Here is a 15,189-nt window from a genome sequence, read left to right on the forward strand (position 1 = left end):
ATGGGCTAGGTTCCAGATCAAAGCAACCTGGAATTCAGGTTTCTTTGGGGCCTCCGGACTCTGCATTGTGTGATGGATGGGATTTCTCTACAAATAGAGGCTTTGCTAAGTAAATCAGTGGGGCAAACAACACCACTGGGGAGCATCTCATCACCTCACTCTGACGGTTTGCAGCAGTCCCCCGGTTGGTCTCCCTGCTTCGAATCTCTCCTCACTTTGAACCACCCTCCACTCAACTGCCAAAGTGGATTTGCTTAAAGCAAAGGTCCAGCTCTATCATCCTCTACTCAATCAATGCCAGCGGCTCCCTATTGCCTCCCGGATCCGATACAAAATCCTCCGGTGTCTAAAGCCCTCCACAACTTAATCCTTCCCTGCGCTTACTCCCTTCCACACGTGCTAAGGTTTGACAAATCGATTTGCTCGGTCTGCCCAAATCATCTTTATTCGGTGTCTTTGTCTTGATTTTCCGGACATCTGGAATCATTAGAGGAACATAGGATAGTTTACCTCTCAGACCTGTGGAAGGGGAAGGTCTTTATGACCAAAGCAGAACTAGAGATCATTACTGATCACAAAATAGAAAATTTCGATTATACCAAACTGAAAAGCTTTTGTACAAACAAAACTAATGCCGGACATCTGGAATGGCCTTGCCCTTCACTTCTAATTCTTAGACTGAATGTCTGGCTTCCTTTACTACTCAAGTCCTGGTCCTTCCAGCGACTAGCGCCTCCCCCCAACATGGTTACTTTCCATCTCGTATGTAATTTCTTAGATACGATATCCTGATATATTCACGTTTCCTCATCAGAATATAAGTTCTATGAGGATGGGGCCATATAGATTTTTTGTGGGTATTCCCAGCACTTAGCACAGTGCCAGGCACACAGTAAGCACATAATAAATGCTGGCTTGCTTGTCTGCCATCTAACCTATTTAAGGGAACATACTCTTCTCAGATGTTCTCAAATACTTGGAAGTGGACGATGTAAATATATTTATGCCCAAACAATTGCTTTGTTATAGTTCAGGATTTCCCACGCCCACCATTGAAGACCAGAACCTCAGAGCTGGTTTCATTAGTTTCAGTGTCCATTCATCAAACAGCAGACAGCCGTCTGGCATCTCCAGTCCCATCAGTATCCTTCGGAGTCGGAGGGCGGAGGGCGGGAGACTTTTATGAAAGGCAGTCCCTTGCTGGGCCCATAATTTCAGCCTTTCTGAATTGTTAGTCAGCCTTTACAACCTTCTAAATCCTAAGCTCAGCTGGCAAGGCCTTGGGGAGGCCAGACTCATCTCTACACAATGAAAAAAACCTTAGAGGGAGAGAGCTGTTGTTAATTATAATTCCGTGCTTACATATTCATTAAAGCAGGCTCCCTAAGGACCTCTACAAGACAACACTTTGTTAGCCTAATTCTAATTATTCACTGTACCTTAAAGCAACAGAACTGCAGTGCTTTGCAAGTATTCTGACCCCATCTTTTCATGGATTCTTTCTAGCCTTCTCCTCAGTTAGTTTTAATTAATGAATTATTATGTTTCTCTCCTGCTCTGGCAGCATCTATCCTGCCTTTAACAATGAATCTCTCCTCTAGCTCAGTGTTCCGTGTGTGTGTGTGTGTGTGTGTGTGTGTGTGTGTGTGTGTCTGTATGTGTATATGTGAGAGATAGAGACAGAGAGATAGAGACTGGGAGACAGAAACAGAGAGAATCAAAAAAGAGACACAGAGAGAATCAGAGACAGACAGAAAATTGGAAAGACAGAGAATCAGAGAAATAGAGATAGATGATCAGAGAGAGAAAGAATCAAAAAGAAAGAGAAAGAGAATCAGATTACAAAATCAGAAAGAGAACCAGAGAAAGAGACAGAGAGAATCAGGAAGAGACAGAGACAGAGAGACAGATATAGGAAAGAGGATACAGGGAAAGAGAAATTGAGTGGGGAGAGACGCAAAATTAGGAGATGCAAAGCGGGAAGAGAGAAACAGGGCACAAGGGGGTGGGGTGCGCAGGAGGGAAGACAGAGATGTGGGGGAGAGATGAAACAATGACTCCCTACAAGATTAGCAAGTAAAAAGAATACGATATATTATATTCTTCCTATCATAAGAAACTAGGATCACATTTACTTATAAAAGCTTAAAAGTCAACAGAAAGAACTGGAAGAAATCCTTCCTGCCTCTTTCTCAGGTCAATCTGTCTCAGCCTTCAAGACAGAGATGAAACAAATTATACTTTTTCTTATTCTAACCTTAGCTGTTCTTTCCACACTCACACCTAGCGTTTGATCACTTGTTCGTGTTCAAATTTCCCCTGGACCAAACACGTAAGATCAAGTGTCTTAAGGGGCTTGACCACCTTCTTCCACGGCCCTCTCAATATTACTTCTACGCTAAGGCACTGGAGTGCCAGTTAAATTCCAGTTTGGTTACTTTCTAATGAGAAGAGAAAATCGTCTTTCGATTTCTCGACCGTGTGGCTCACTTGAACTCAGACTCTTCCCGGGTTAGGATCTGTCTTGAGAATCAATGCAATAAAATGAGGTTCAAACAAGCTTCCTTTTTGCAAAAACATCAGACTCATTATGTCGAGTTATTTTGGTTGTTTTGAAAGGACTTTATTTCATTTTTTTTTCTGAAGATTAGCTGAAGATGAGGCGGGGACAGACTTTGCTGGAAGGATGCTCTACTCTCTGCCTCGGGGAGTAGCCACAGAAACACGTGCTCTTTTGGAACCTAATGACAAGCTTTCATCCCAGATACATATGGGGACTCTTGGGGCCTGCAGTTGCATTCATGTCGCTCTGGGTAATCAATAAAGTCTGGGACGGGCAAGCCAGATAGGATCATCAGGGATTTGTTCCAGATGGTGAAGGTCGGACAAACTGGGAGGATGAAGGAGACATTGAAGGTATGAAGGTGCAGAGAGTTAGCCGGGTCATAGAAGGAGAGCATATTGTTGTCATAATCCAGGAGGACTCCAACCCGTTTCAGCTGAGGCGGCACGTCAACTAGCATCTCTTTGTTGTTGTGTCTCACGACAAAGTTACTGCTGCAGCGGGAGAAAACCCATGACGATGAGTTTTTGCCGATCCATTCATTCTTTGGAGCCGACTTGTAGGCAACGCCAACGGCATACCTAAGGACAGTGAGAGAGTTAGAGTCTATTCATTCATTCTTTCATTCGCTTAGTAGCTTTCATGAAACTCCCAAAACGGGACAATCTTGAGTTAGGCGCTACGAGAAATACACAGGAAATGCGTCACCCTCAAAGAGTTTACAATCTAAATTTCTGAGAAGCGGTTACTTTACTCGAGTGTGAAAACGCTCAGTCATGTCAATTATGTGAAGTATATCCTCACATAGATGTTGAGTGGGAGAACCCAGCGACTCAGTTTCCTTATCTGTAAAAAGTGACGGCATTAGACTAAATCGCTTTTGATGTCCTTTTCAGTGCTAGAGAGTAGCAAGGTGGCACTAGAGGGGATAGAGTGCCAGGCCTGAAGTCAGGAAGAGCTGAGTTCAAACACTTCCTAAGCTGTTACTTAACTGGGTTTGCCTCAGTGTCTATAAAATGAGTTAGAGAAGGAAATTATAAACCACTCTTGAATCTCTGCCCAGAAAACTCCAATTGGGGATGCAAAGGGTTGGACATGACTAAAATGGCTGAACAACCACAACCAGTTCTAGACCTATGAGTCTGGGTATGATTTAGGGCAAGTACTTTGCCCTCTCTAGGTCTTAGTTTCCCTTGCTTGGAGAATGGGAGGGCTGTACTCAATCACCTTCCAATGCAGAGATTCAGCAAGAGGGAGGGAGCAGCTATTCTGTCCTTACTCTCTCCTTTCCCAACCCCCAGCACTGAGCACTGTGAATAATGGGAAAATGTGACCTTCACTGAATGGCTGTGGCAGGGCCAATAAATCTTTAACCGCTGCAGTGCTTAACATAATGTCTGGTCTCTAGAGTTTCTCAACACGCCCCCACACACACACACCCTTAGTATGTGAAGCAGGATATAGGTTTTGCTTTGTAGAATTTTGGCCTTGCAAATGCTAGTCTTCCTCACCCAGAAGAATGGAAATGAATCAATACCACTTCCTACAGAATAGACACATCCACACATGCATTTATAGCTACTTAACTAATAATGAATACGCAGAGTCTTGTTAGTATCTTGGGGTTCGGGGAAGTTTATTCCTTCTCCCTTATGGTATCTCAATTAGCACTCCACATGTAAAATCCCAGGAAGGAAAAGCCCAGGAGCTTTTCTGCAAGGCCTTGCCTTGCCTCCCCACTCAAAAGAGCAACCCGGGGTTACCCTCCTGACATCTGCCGGATAACTGGCACGCATCCCAGAAGTGTTTGCTCATCCTTGCTTTTTTTTTGCTTTTACCCCTAAAACCAGCCACAGTCTCCCCCTCTTTTTATAATAACCTCATAGGTTAAGTATTGTTCTGGGCTCAGACAACCCCGTAGAACCTGGAATCATAGATAGGATCCTCCACATCCCCTTTGTAGCCAGCTTTGAGTAATTCAGGGAACATCACAGTCTCATCTCTCTCAATTAATAATTTTACTCAAAAACCCTGACACAATGATCTAAAAATTGAGGTAGTTCCTCATCAATAGCCATGCTAGAACACCTAACGAGAGCTCATACACATCATGTTATATTATATTATGTTATATTAATTATGTTCATTATATTATATTATATATTAACACATGTCAGAGTTGGGATTTTTCCTGCAGGAAAAAAAAAGCAAAGTAGGAAGCAATCTTGAGAGATGCTAGACCACCCCCCCTACTCGAATGTGTCGTTGAAAGACTGAAGTGACCCAGTCTCCTCTCCAGCCCTCCTGAGGTCTCAGTTGGCTGTACAGAATATCCTCTACTAAATCTCTGGACATATAAGTCTTGGCGCGAGTTTCTTTTCCCCTTCCTAGTGCGTCACAGGGTCATCACATACTCATGTATTTGGAGAAGAATTTGCTGCCAAATGAAAGAAATGAAACTGAGCGAATCTTAATTTTGAAACACCAGCCCAAAGGCTGCTCATTCCAATTGCTGGAGTGATACCCTATTTCAATGAGCCTTTTCCGGTCCTGCCTGCAAGGCTGGGCAAAGGCAACTGGAGCATGGGGAGTCCTGTCTTTCAGACTGAGTTGGGGAACTCACAGGTCAGCACAGACTAGGCTGAGGACTTAAACCTGATGGGAAGAAATCCCTTCAAGCAAAGGGCTACATGGTTACTTTTCCAGAATGTTGCAGAAGGGATTTTTGGATGGCAATGGAAGACCTACAAGATCCTAATTCCCAGATCCTGTTGATGAGGTCCTGAATGGTGTGTTGGACAGAGAGAAACTAAAGAATTGATTCCTGAGGCAAGGAGGGATAGAAATCAGTTAAGCTTCATGATCTCACCCTCTGGGGAGGTTGTCCAGTCTGAAATTTGAGACTCACCCCCTGTAGAAGTCTCCAGCAGCCTCAGCTTGCCCTGTCCAAAATGCCAGTCATGTCCCTGAGGTTAAATTTTCCCCATAAAATCTACTTATGAGCCATCCCATGGCTGCTGCCTTCCTTTGGATCAGTCCACCATGGCACTCTGCCTTGTGGTGTCTTTCCCCTTCCCTTTCCCCCTCCCCCATGCTACGTGGTCTCTCTCCTAACTCTACTATGCTTCCCAACCCCACTTCTCTTTACAGCTAACTGACTCTTTAACTCAAGATTTAACCTGCCAGCTAATGACATGCTCCAGCCTCATGCGATGTTCTTTCTATTGGGTAACTGCGAGTTCCACCAGGGAACTTGTCTTTCATATGCTCTCCCACTCTATTTCATATTTACCATTACCCGTGTCTATTGTATCCCTTCATTTTGTCTGAAACCTCTTCCCTAAATAAATCTACCTTTTTGCCAAAGAGAACGGCCATTGTGAATTCTTCACATGACCAAACCCCAACTTTTGCTGCCTGCCATCATCTGGTGTCTACAGCCCCCACATCGTTGTGATCTAGTTTCCTGGTTCTCTTCCTCTCTCTCTGACCATTCCTTCTCTGTTTCCTTCAGTGGATCCTCTTCCTCTGCTTACCCCCTAAATGTGATTATTCACCAAGGCTCTGTCCTAGGCCCTCTTCTCTTCCTTCATTAAGCTATTTTCTTTGGTGGTGTCACCTAATTTCTATGGCTTCAATTATAACTTCTATGCATCTGGGATTCTTAGAGGCAGGTAGGTGGTGCCCCAGTGAATAGAGAGAGCACTGGGATTAAAGTCACTAAGGAAGACTTGAGTTCTATACCTGCCTCAGACATTTGCTGGCTGGATGACTCCAGGCAGATCACTTAATCTCACTGGACTCAGTTTACTTAACTATAAAACTGGAATAACAACAGAATTTACTTCCCAGAGTTGTTATGAGAATCAAATGAGATCATATTTATAAAGTACTTAGCATAGTGCCTAGTATATAGTAAATGCTTAATAAATGCTTGATTCCTTTCTTCCTCATCAAGGTAGTTTTGCATTTTTTGCAAAACTACCATCTCCATCTTACAGATGGGTGATGACATCAAACTCAACACACCCCCAAATGATCTCATCATCTTCCTCTTTGTCAAAGCTGCTTATATATATATATATATATGTATGTATGTATGTATGTATGTATGTATGCTAAGGCAATTGTGGTTAAGTGGCTTGCCCAGAGTCACAGAGCTAGGAAGTGTTAAGTGTCTGAGTCCAGATTTGAACTCATATCCTCCTGACTTCAGGGCTAGTCCTCTATCCACTGTACCACCTAGCTGTCCCTAAAATAGAATGTTGATAAGCATATTTAAATGTATTTGATTTTCCTTATGATCCTACAACTTTTATTTTATGCACTTTAAAATGTTATTCTGAGAAGGGGTCTAAGGGATTCACCTTAGGACACAGGAACACAAAGAAAGTCAAAAAATCTCTGCTCTAGTCCTATCTTCAGCAATCTTTGCTCTGAATCCAGCTGCCATCACTTTCTCCCCAAAGTATGCTTTGATTCAGCACATATACTATTAACTAGATGAAAAACTACCCACTTCTGGTGATTAAAATACAAATAATCCTGCCAGAAAGAACCTAGAAAGCTCTGTTTAAAATGATTAAGACTTTGGCAAGAAGACATTAAGGGCACAGGTGGTGTTTTCATCACTGCGGCTGATTGAAGGCAGGGGCTCCAGAAAAGATGAATTTAGAAAAGGAACATTTGGTTAAAAAGAGGTTGTTTTAGAACAAGATTTGGCTGACCAGATGGCCTTCATCAAGTATTTCAAGGACTGTCATATGGAGGAGGGATTAGACTTGTTCTGTCTGATTCCAGAGGAAAGAATCTAGCAGAATGGGTAGAAGCTACAAGGAGTCAAACTGATGTTGGGAAAAACCTCCCAGCCATTTGAACTGTTCTAAAGTGGGACAATGTATCTTGAGAGGTGGTGGGTGAAGGGAACTTCAATGAAAGTCTTCAGGCAGTTTGGAAAGTTGTAGAAGGGATCCTTGTTTAGGTACAAGTTGAACTAGATGGGCTCTATGGTCCCTACCAACTCTTAGAGTCTATAATCTTACAGATTTTCATAACAATCTTAAGAAGCAAGGTCGGTATTCTATACCCATTTTACAGAAGACGAATCTAAATCCCACAGAGAGAAAGCTACTTGTTCAAGGTCACATAGTATGGTAATATATAACAGAGCTGGGAGTAGAACTCCTGACTTAGGATCATAGAGCTGAAAGGGACCTCAGAAGCCACCAAGTCCAACAAAACTGAGGCCCATAGAAGGAAAATGATGTGCCCAAATTCACACAGGTAGTGAACATCAGAGGCAGGATTCTTAACTTGATGTTAACCAGGCCCTTGGAGTCCAAATTCAAGGTACTATGCTGCCATCTGGTGCACTGCTTACATAACATGTTTGTTCTTAGAGTTCAGAAAAAGCTGGAAAATGTTTTCTAAAGTAGCTTTTATAACATTCTTATAACCTTGTCCTTCTCTGCCCTAACGAAGGGCCTTTTATTATTGTGCGTCTAGGATATACTGCTATGGCGTCAACTATTATCCCCACACTGCCAGGACAATGAGGACATAGAGAGATGAAGCAAAGAGTATCTTCAAGCAGAACTACTCACCAGGTTGATGATCCCATGACTATTTCCCAGTAATGACAGCCACTATCAAGGAATACATTCCCTGTGGCTCCATAGCAGCCAGTGCCACTGAATCTTTCTGGGGTGTGGCTCTTCTTCAAAGAGCTTTCATCTTTCTCCATCTGTAAGCCATCATTGGAGATCTTCAACTTCTTGTGAGTCATTTTTGGATCCAGCTTAAAGGGCTGGCCTGCCAGTGGAAGAGGAGAAAGACAAGCACAATCAAATAGCTAAGGACTCCAACCAAGTCGCTGCCCAATGTCCTAAACCCCGAGGAATGATTTGTCAGGTTGCTTCATTCTTTGAGGTTAATGAGTTGACTACATACATGACACTACTGGCAACATCTCTCCTAAGTGTTATCCCCATTTGATCATTCAAGTAAACTATCATTCAAGTAAAGTGACCCAGCAAGGTACCAGGAGTAAGATTCATGGGTTCATCAATTTAGAGCTAGAAGAGATCTCAAAGGTCATCAGACACGATCTCCTTATTTTACAGATGAGCAAACTGAGGTCCAAAGTCATACTAGCAGATTGCCCAAGGTAACACAGATAGTATCAGAGGTGAGATTCAAACTTAGACCTCTACTCACTCCAGGCTCAAAGCTCTTTTCAATTATATCATGTTGTCTTATTAACCACATAAGTTGGCCATTTTTTTGGATTGCTAAGTTATTTTATGAGAGTAGGCCAGAAGGTACAATAAATCAACAAGTATGTGCCTACTATTTGCTTGCACTGGGGGTATGGATACAAAAAATGAAATGATTCCTACTCTCAGAGAGTTTATATTCATTAAAACAGAGCACTAGATACACCCTAACGAACTTCATGGACCATATATATATAGTTGCTATGAGAGGCAGCCTGATATAACGGATAGAGTTGGCCTTGGAGTCAGGAAGATGCAGGTTCTCTGGCACATACTGGCTAAGTAGTCCTGAGCAATCATCTAATTTCTCCTAGGATACCACAAACAGCTCTTTAAGATCAGAGAAGTTGCAGAGTTGGGGCCAGCCTCCATTGATAAAGGGACTTGCCTCAGTGGTGATCTCCTTGCACCACTGAAATCATAGATCCAGACATCCCCTCAAAAATACCTCTCCCAAGAAAATAAAAAGACCCCCCCAATAACTTGTAATAGCAAATACATTGCTAAGAAAATTGCCAGTCTTCGAGAGTTAAAGACTAAAAAACAGGAGACGACTGGCTTCTCAATACTGAATTGACAGATGAAAAAAGAAATTGAACCCAGAAAGGGAAGAAGGATATACCACATTCCTACCTTTATGCTCTTTCTTTAGTAATTCTAAAATTTTGTTTATCCTGCATTATTTTGGGTTGGGATACAGCTGGATATTTTGGTGAGAGGGAAGAGAGACTGGATTTTTTCAGGTAGGAAAAAAATGAGGGTAGTTGAAATGTTAAATGCTGCTTGCTGGTAGAACAAAAGAACTTAGAACTCAGGCACTGATCAATTCTCCTCTCAGCCTCTCCACCTGACGCTACCTTCCCATCTACGGGGCAAACAGCCTTGTAATCAGGCATTTTGTTAGCGAGAGAACGACCCCGGGATGACTGAGGATCAGAGGAAGGCCAGAGGTCCCCAAGACGTACTGTTTGTTTTCAGTCGGGTCGGTTCACTGTTCCGGCTGCCTGCCTGGTTGATGGCTTTGACGAGGAAGATGTAACGAGTCCCACTCTGAAGTCCATGTACTGTGTAATGGTTCTGTTTAATGTTGGGCACAATCATCCAACTATCCACGGAGTTATAGAGGCCTGAGATATAGGGGGAAATAAGGACATTAACCAGCAGGTAATCAAGACGGGGAGGGGGAGGGGGGAGAAATACAATCACATGGCAAACACATCACAAGCCTGCAGATGGTTCTGGGAGCTCAGTTTTCCCCTCTGCTTTCTAGAAGGCCCAACGAGAAGACCATCCCCCTGGGTATTCCTTTTTTATTCCCCGGAATCTGGGTTGTGGCAGGCTCCTTGCTGCAAACACCCAAAGCAACTGCTAGAAAGTTTTGTGGCCTAAATGCTAGTCTCACAAGTGTTCACCCAAGAATACATGAGGGGCCACTCTCCAGGGGGTTGAATCAGCGTTGCGTCCTAGGCCTCCAACTCCGGGACATAGTTATATCCTATTTGGAAGCTGTGGGGATGAGGCCACGTGCAGGTGGAGTAGCCCTTGTCTAGGCACTCTGTGGAAAAGCCCAAAGCATCAGGGGATGGAAAGGATCATGGAGGTCCCCAAGCCCAACCTTCCTAGTTTTACAGCAGAGAAAACTGAGGCCCAAGAAAGCCAGATGCCTTGCCCAAAGTCACACAGCTGGGACTAGAACTCAGATCTTTTGACTTTCTGCTCTTATTATAGGTCTATTGTGGCTGTGCCAATTTATGGAGGGCCAGCCACTCTTTGGGGCTGGAGAAAGCTAGTTGTCTCCAAGATATATTTCCCTCCCACTACATCTTTATTCCTACCTGCTTGGATAGGTGGACTCCAGGATAGGTACGGTAGGAAAACCCAAGAGTTGGTCCAATTCCCATGACAATATGCCAATTTCTCTCCCCTCCCATTTTGGCTTTGTCTGTGCCCTTCCCCTACTGGACCCGAGTCCCATTTAGGGTTGTGTGCCCCAGAAAGCCAGAGCCAGTCTCTGAGCTTATGGGAAAGCTTATGAGAAAATTTAGACCGGCTGAGCTAATAGAATAATAACAACAACACAGAGACAGACTTTTGGAAAATGCATCTAATTGAAAAAATGTGAAAAATAAATAAGTGCTTATTGAATTGAATTAGGAAAAAAAGGAAAGAAAAGAAAACACATGTGCAGTTAAGTTTCAGAGAGCCAGGGACTGATTTTTTACTTAGGATGGGAACTGACCAAGGGAACCCTTCATCAGTTTCATGAGTCCCTACCCACAATCATTCTTTGGGGGGCCCTGGGGGATGGTTGACAGCATATTATTCAGAATACAAAATAGTTTTCTGGGCCTGTGTGGCTTCCTTCTTTCTACAGTATCAGCGATTGTGGAAAAGTCAGACAGAGTGTGCTAAAAAGGGCACCATTTTATAAGCACTAGCAGAGGTGCTTCGAGCCCCTTGCTGAGAACATACAGAGAAGTCCTCTAATTGGTCCCCGGCAACCAGGACTGCCTTCTGCCTGAGTTGGGAAGATAGACTGATGAAAGATGCTGCCCCCTCTGCGGTCCCTAAAATCAAGCTGTGAAATAGCCACCCCCTTTAATCCCTTTTCTCTTTGTGTGTTCTTTTCCCCTCAGAATTCTAAACTAGAGAACGAGTAGAGAATGGCCTCGGCTACCCAATAACAAGAAAATGGTGATTTACAGAAGAAGCAGATGGTGTCGGCCTATGACTGGAAGCAGTTCTCGACTACGTTCTTCTGCTCTTCATTGGTCAGAGATTAAAGATATTGAGGATGTAGCTAGCCTTTGGGAGTATGCCTTATGGGTAATCGCAAGTTCAAGAGTTCTCGAGTCAGACACAAGTCACGAAAAGGGAGATTTCCTTAACAGCCTGTTTCTCTGAAGCAAAGAGGACCACCAAAGCCAGAGCAGATCTAGATCTCGGCACCCTTCCACGAGAGTGCTGTCAGTTGCTTAGACGGTGCAAGTCCGAGGTGAAGGAATGATATTTGTTCAAGTAGTTCCACAAAGGATCCCAACCTTCCGGTGATAATCTAAGGAACTATTGGGATGTTTGCTGTTTTCTATATTTGTTCTTCAAACTTTTTTGAGCTACTTTGAACAAGAAAAACTTGTCTCATACCTTTGTAGGAGAGGAGCCTGCTACCCACACGTGGGGAAATCTTAGATAGGAACCATCCCTAAACTGTGTTCTAGAGACTTCAGTGTAGTTTTACTCTGGGGGATTCCCAGGACTTAACCCTTTCAATGTGGGCTCAGAGTCTTAGAGGGCCTAGGATCTGAAGTATATTTCAGGAGTTCATTGCTAATTTATCCGAAGTGCTTAATCCCTTTTTGGGATTGATCATATATCCCTGAGGTTAATCTGTTTGATTTTTGAGTTAGCCTTCTGTCTCTAATGTGTGGTGGATCCAGACCTCCATGCTCCTCAAGCTCAACACATTTCATTTCCTTCCCTTCTCTTTCTAGTACCTGGCACACAGTAAGTGCTTAATAAATGTTCTCATTTATGCACACACACACACACACATGTATGTATTATATCTCTCTTATGCTCTCACACACAACTGGATTGCCTCTAGGGATCCACTAGAAAAATTTTGTTTGGAACCATCCTGGGCTTCCTGATATGCAGAGACCCAGTGGAGGAAGTTCATCTGGGATAGTTTAATTTCTTTGAGTTTATTTCCAATCATCCCCAGATCCTCCCCCCACACCCAGGCCCTGTTTGGAGAACCATTTGTTCCTTGGGAACTCATCTGGAGATTACCCTTTCCTTTCCAATGGGGTTAGAGCTCCAAAGCTCATTTTCCCCTTTACTGAAAGAGTGAGTACATGAGTACGTGTATGTGTGTGTGTGTGTGTGTGTGTGTGTGTGTGTGAAGTTGGGCATTTGTTTTCTTTTTAAACTCTTTTGCATCAGAACAAGCCCCTAAGAAGCACCAAGGCAAAGCAAAACATTGTTTGCTTGTAGAATATGGAGGGCTGTATTTGAGAGATGAGTATAACTTCCAGGTCCACAAAGGCCAAGCCACCAACTAAATACAATGGGCCATGTCTAACATCTGCACCCACCTTCCACACTCAAGAGACAATCAAGAACTGTGGATTTTGACTAGATTCCTTAATGGAAGTCCCTAGGGGAGACAACCAGGAAGAGGACAATGCTTGGACCTTCTTTGTTCCCATGAGAAATTTTAAGAACTGGAGATATGACCAATGCATTCAAAAGCTCTCCAGTTAAAATTATTGGTCACCAAATAGTGAACCAAAGAAGGTTTGATCAAAGTTGTCTCTGGTCAGTCTGGTGAGTTTCTCCATCCTCCCCACACCAGTCGATTTGACATGATTGCATAGATGGACCTTTGTTGGAACGTGGCACCTGCCACGTTCTTAGTGCCTTGCTGAGAGGACACAGGGAACTACTCTGATTGATTACCAATGAATGAGGTTGCTTCCTGTTTACTTGTCGACTGAGACTCAGCAAGATAGACTTTGGCTGGAAGAACTTTGGTGATTTTTAAAAGCAAGCTGGGAAACGGCCCACTCTTTCACTTTTCTGTATTTTAATGTGTTATTTCTCTTTTGGACTACCTGACCCACTCGGGTCTGACTCCCTCAGAAAGGGAGGAAAGGGGATTGTCTCTTCTCCTGTATTTTAATGTGTCGTTTCTCTTTTGGACTTCCTGACCCGAATGCAGAAAAGAACAAAAGGGAATTGTCTCCTCTTCCTACCCCAATGCTTGACCAGGCAAATTTTAGACAGGAGTTTCTGGACCTTCAGTACCTGGATGCTGCCCTTTTATCTTTCTGTTTCTTTTTCTGGGCACAGATCGGAGAAAAGTGATCAACAGATCCTGTGGTGGGGAGGGCAGAGTATTCTGGTCTCAAGAGATCTTGAGTAGTATATCAGTCACCCACAAGGAGAAGCTGTGCTTCTTGGAGAAGAGATACTATGTCTAAATCCAAAGGATTTGGCAGCGATACAGTTGGTAGGGCAAATGATCTGGGGCTTCCCAATGTTCTCTGAGACTGTTGTAAATGGCTCAGAGAGAAAAGGCTGAGGTGAATGGGAACTCTTTATTTAGTAGTCCCATAGCTTCCCAAGTATGATGGGCTCCTTGTTTCATTTCTAACATAACTGTGGGCCCTTTGTGCCATGAGTTTTCTGTGAGCGGTGAAGCAAATGCTGTCCTACCCTGCCATTCACCTATGAGGAAGTCCTAGAGATGAGCTATACCTAAACTATTTTAGAAACTTCTGTGCTGTTTTTCTCTGCGATGGAAATGGTAGCAGCGATGGCGGCAGCAGCAGCAGCAGCAACAGCATCGCTAACATTTATACAGCACTTAAAATGTGCCAGGCACTGTGCTAATGCTTTACAATTATTATCTCGCTTGAAACCCACAACAATCCCCAAAGATTAGGTGCTATTATTATCCCCATTTTGCAAATGAGGAACCTGGGGCAAACAGAAGTTAAGTGCCTTTCCCAGGATTGCCCAGAACTCAGATAGTAAGTGCTTGAGGTTGGATTTGAATTCAGGTCTTCTTCACTCCAGAGCCAGCACTCCAGTGCCACTTAGCAAGAAATGGATCATCTGGGATTAGGGCTCCAGGGTGCAGCACCATCTGTGTATTCTTAGTCCTCAAGGCCATGAGTGGTTTAGTTACTTGGACTATCCAAAAGAAAAAAAATGCAAAGGCACCCCATTTTGGTGTAGCTGTTTGGCTCCTTCAATGATGGTGGGAGAGTAGCAGAAATGATGACAAAGTGCCTTAGATTTTGGCTCATCTGTCAAGAAGAACTGTTGATATTATAAAATAAACACTGCTGATATTATAAATGCAAGCTCTTTGTCCAATGACAAAGCGACACACTAGTTGTAGGACTTGAGCCATGTCAATACAGTGTTCTTCCTACAAATGAAACCAGAAGACATAAGGAAGTAATAGCTAAGTCGGAGGACAGTTCCCAGGTCTTCCTTGGAGTGACAAGCAAAAGAACAGTTGGGCCTACTTTCATTATGCACCCAAAGGTGGGAGAAAACCCATCTCCACAGGTCCTTGGTCATTTTGTTTGGCAGAGCTTATGGTGAGCATAAGCAAAAAGACCAACATGAGGAGAACTACAGCCCATGAAGCAGAGAAATTCTCTGAAGACTTTGACAAGATCCTCCAAAGCAAGTGAAAGGATACCTTGAAACTCGGCAACATCGATGCAGAAAGGGGCAGTACATAAAAGGAAGGCCAAAAAATAGTGGAAAAATGACTCGGGATTAGGAAATGAAGGAGACAAGCTAGACTAGGCTGGGTCCATCCAGAAAAAT

General features: G+C 43.4%; 1 protein-coding gene across 3 annotated transcripts in view; it reads right to left on the reverse strand.

Moving 5' to 3' along the window:
* Positions 1 to 1,881: 1,881 nt before the first annotated feature.
* Positions 1,882 to 15,189, reverse strand: part of MID2 (midline 2) — a 99,699-nt gene continuing 86,391 nt past the window's right edge. For 2 of the 3 annotated variants that reach the window (XM_031945126.1, XM_031945127.1), the window contains exons 8-10: positions 9,804 to 9,965; positions 8,167 to 8,374; positions 1,883 to 3,144 (exon numbers count right to left, since the gene is read on the reverse strand). In XM_031945126.1, coding sequence (XP_031800986.1) covers positions 2,742 to 3,144; positions 8,167 to 8,374; positions 9,804 to 9,965 — 773 coding nt within the window. In that variant the 3' untranslated portion in view covers positions 1,883 to 2,741. Of the gene's footprint in view, positions 3,145 to 8,166; positions 8,375 to 9,803; positions 9,966 to 15,189 lie in introns of all 3 variants that reach the window. The other variant, XM_031945128.1, reaches the window with a different exon arrangement.

The sequence above is a fragment of the Sarcophilus harrisii genome, chromosome X (assembly GCF_902635505.1).
Source record: "Sarcophilus harrisii chromosome X, mSarHar1.11, whole genome shotgun sequence".
Classification (NCBI taxonomy): Eukaryota; Metazoa; Chordata; class Mammalia; order Dasyuromorphia; family Dasyuridae; genus Sarcophilus; species Sarcophilus harrisii.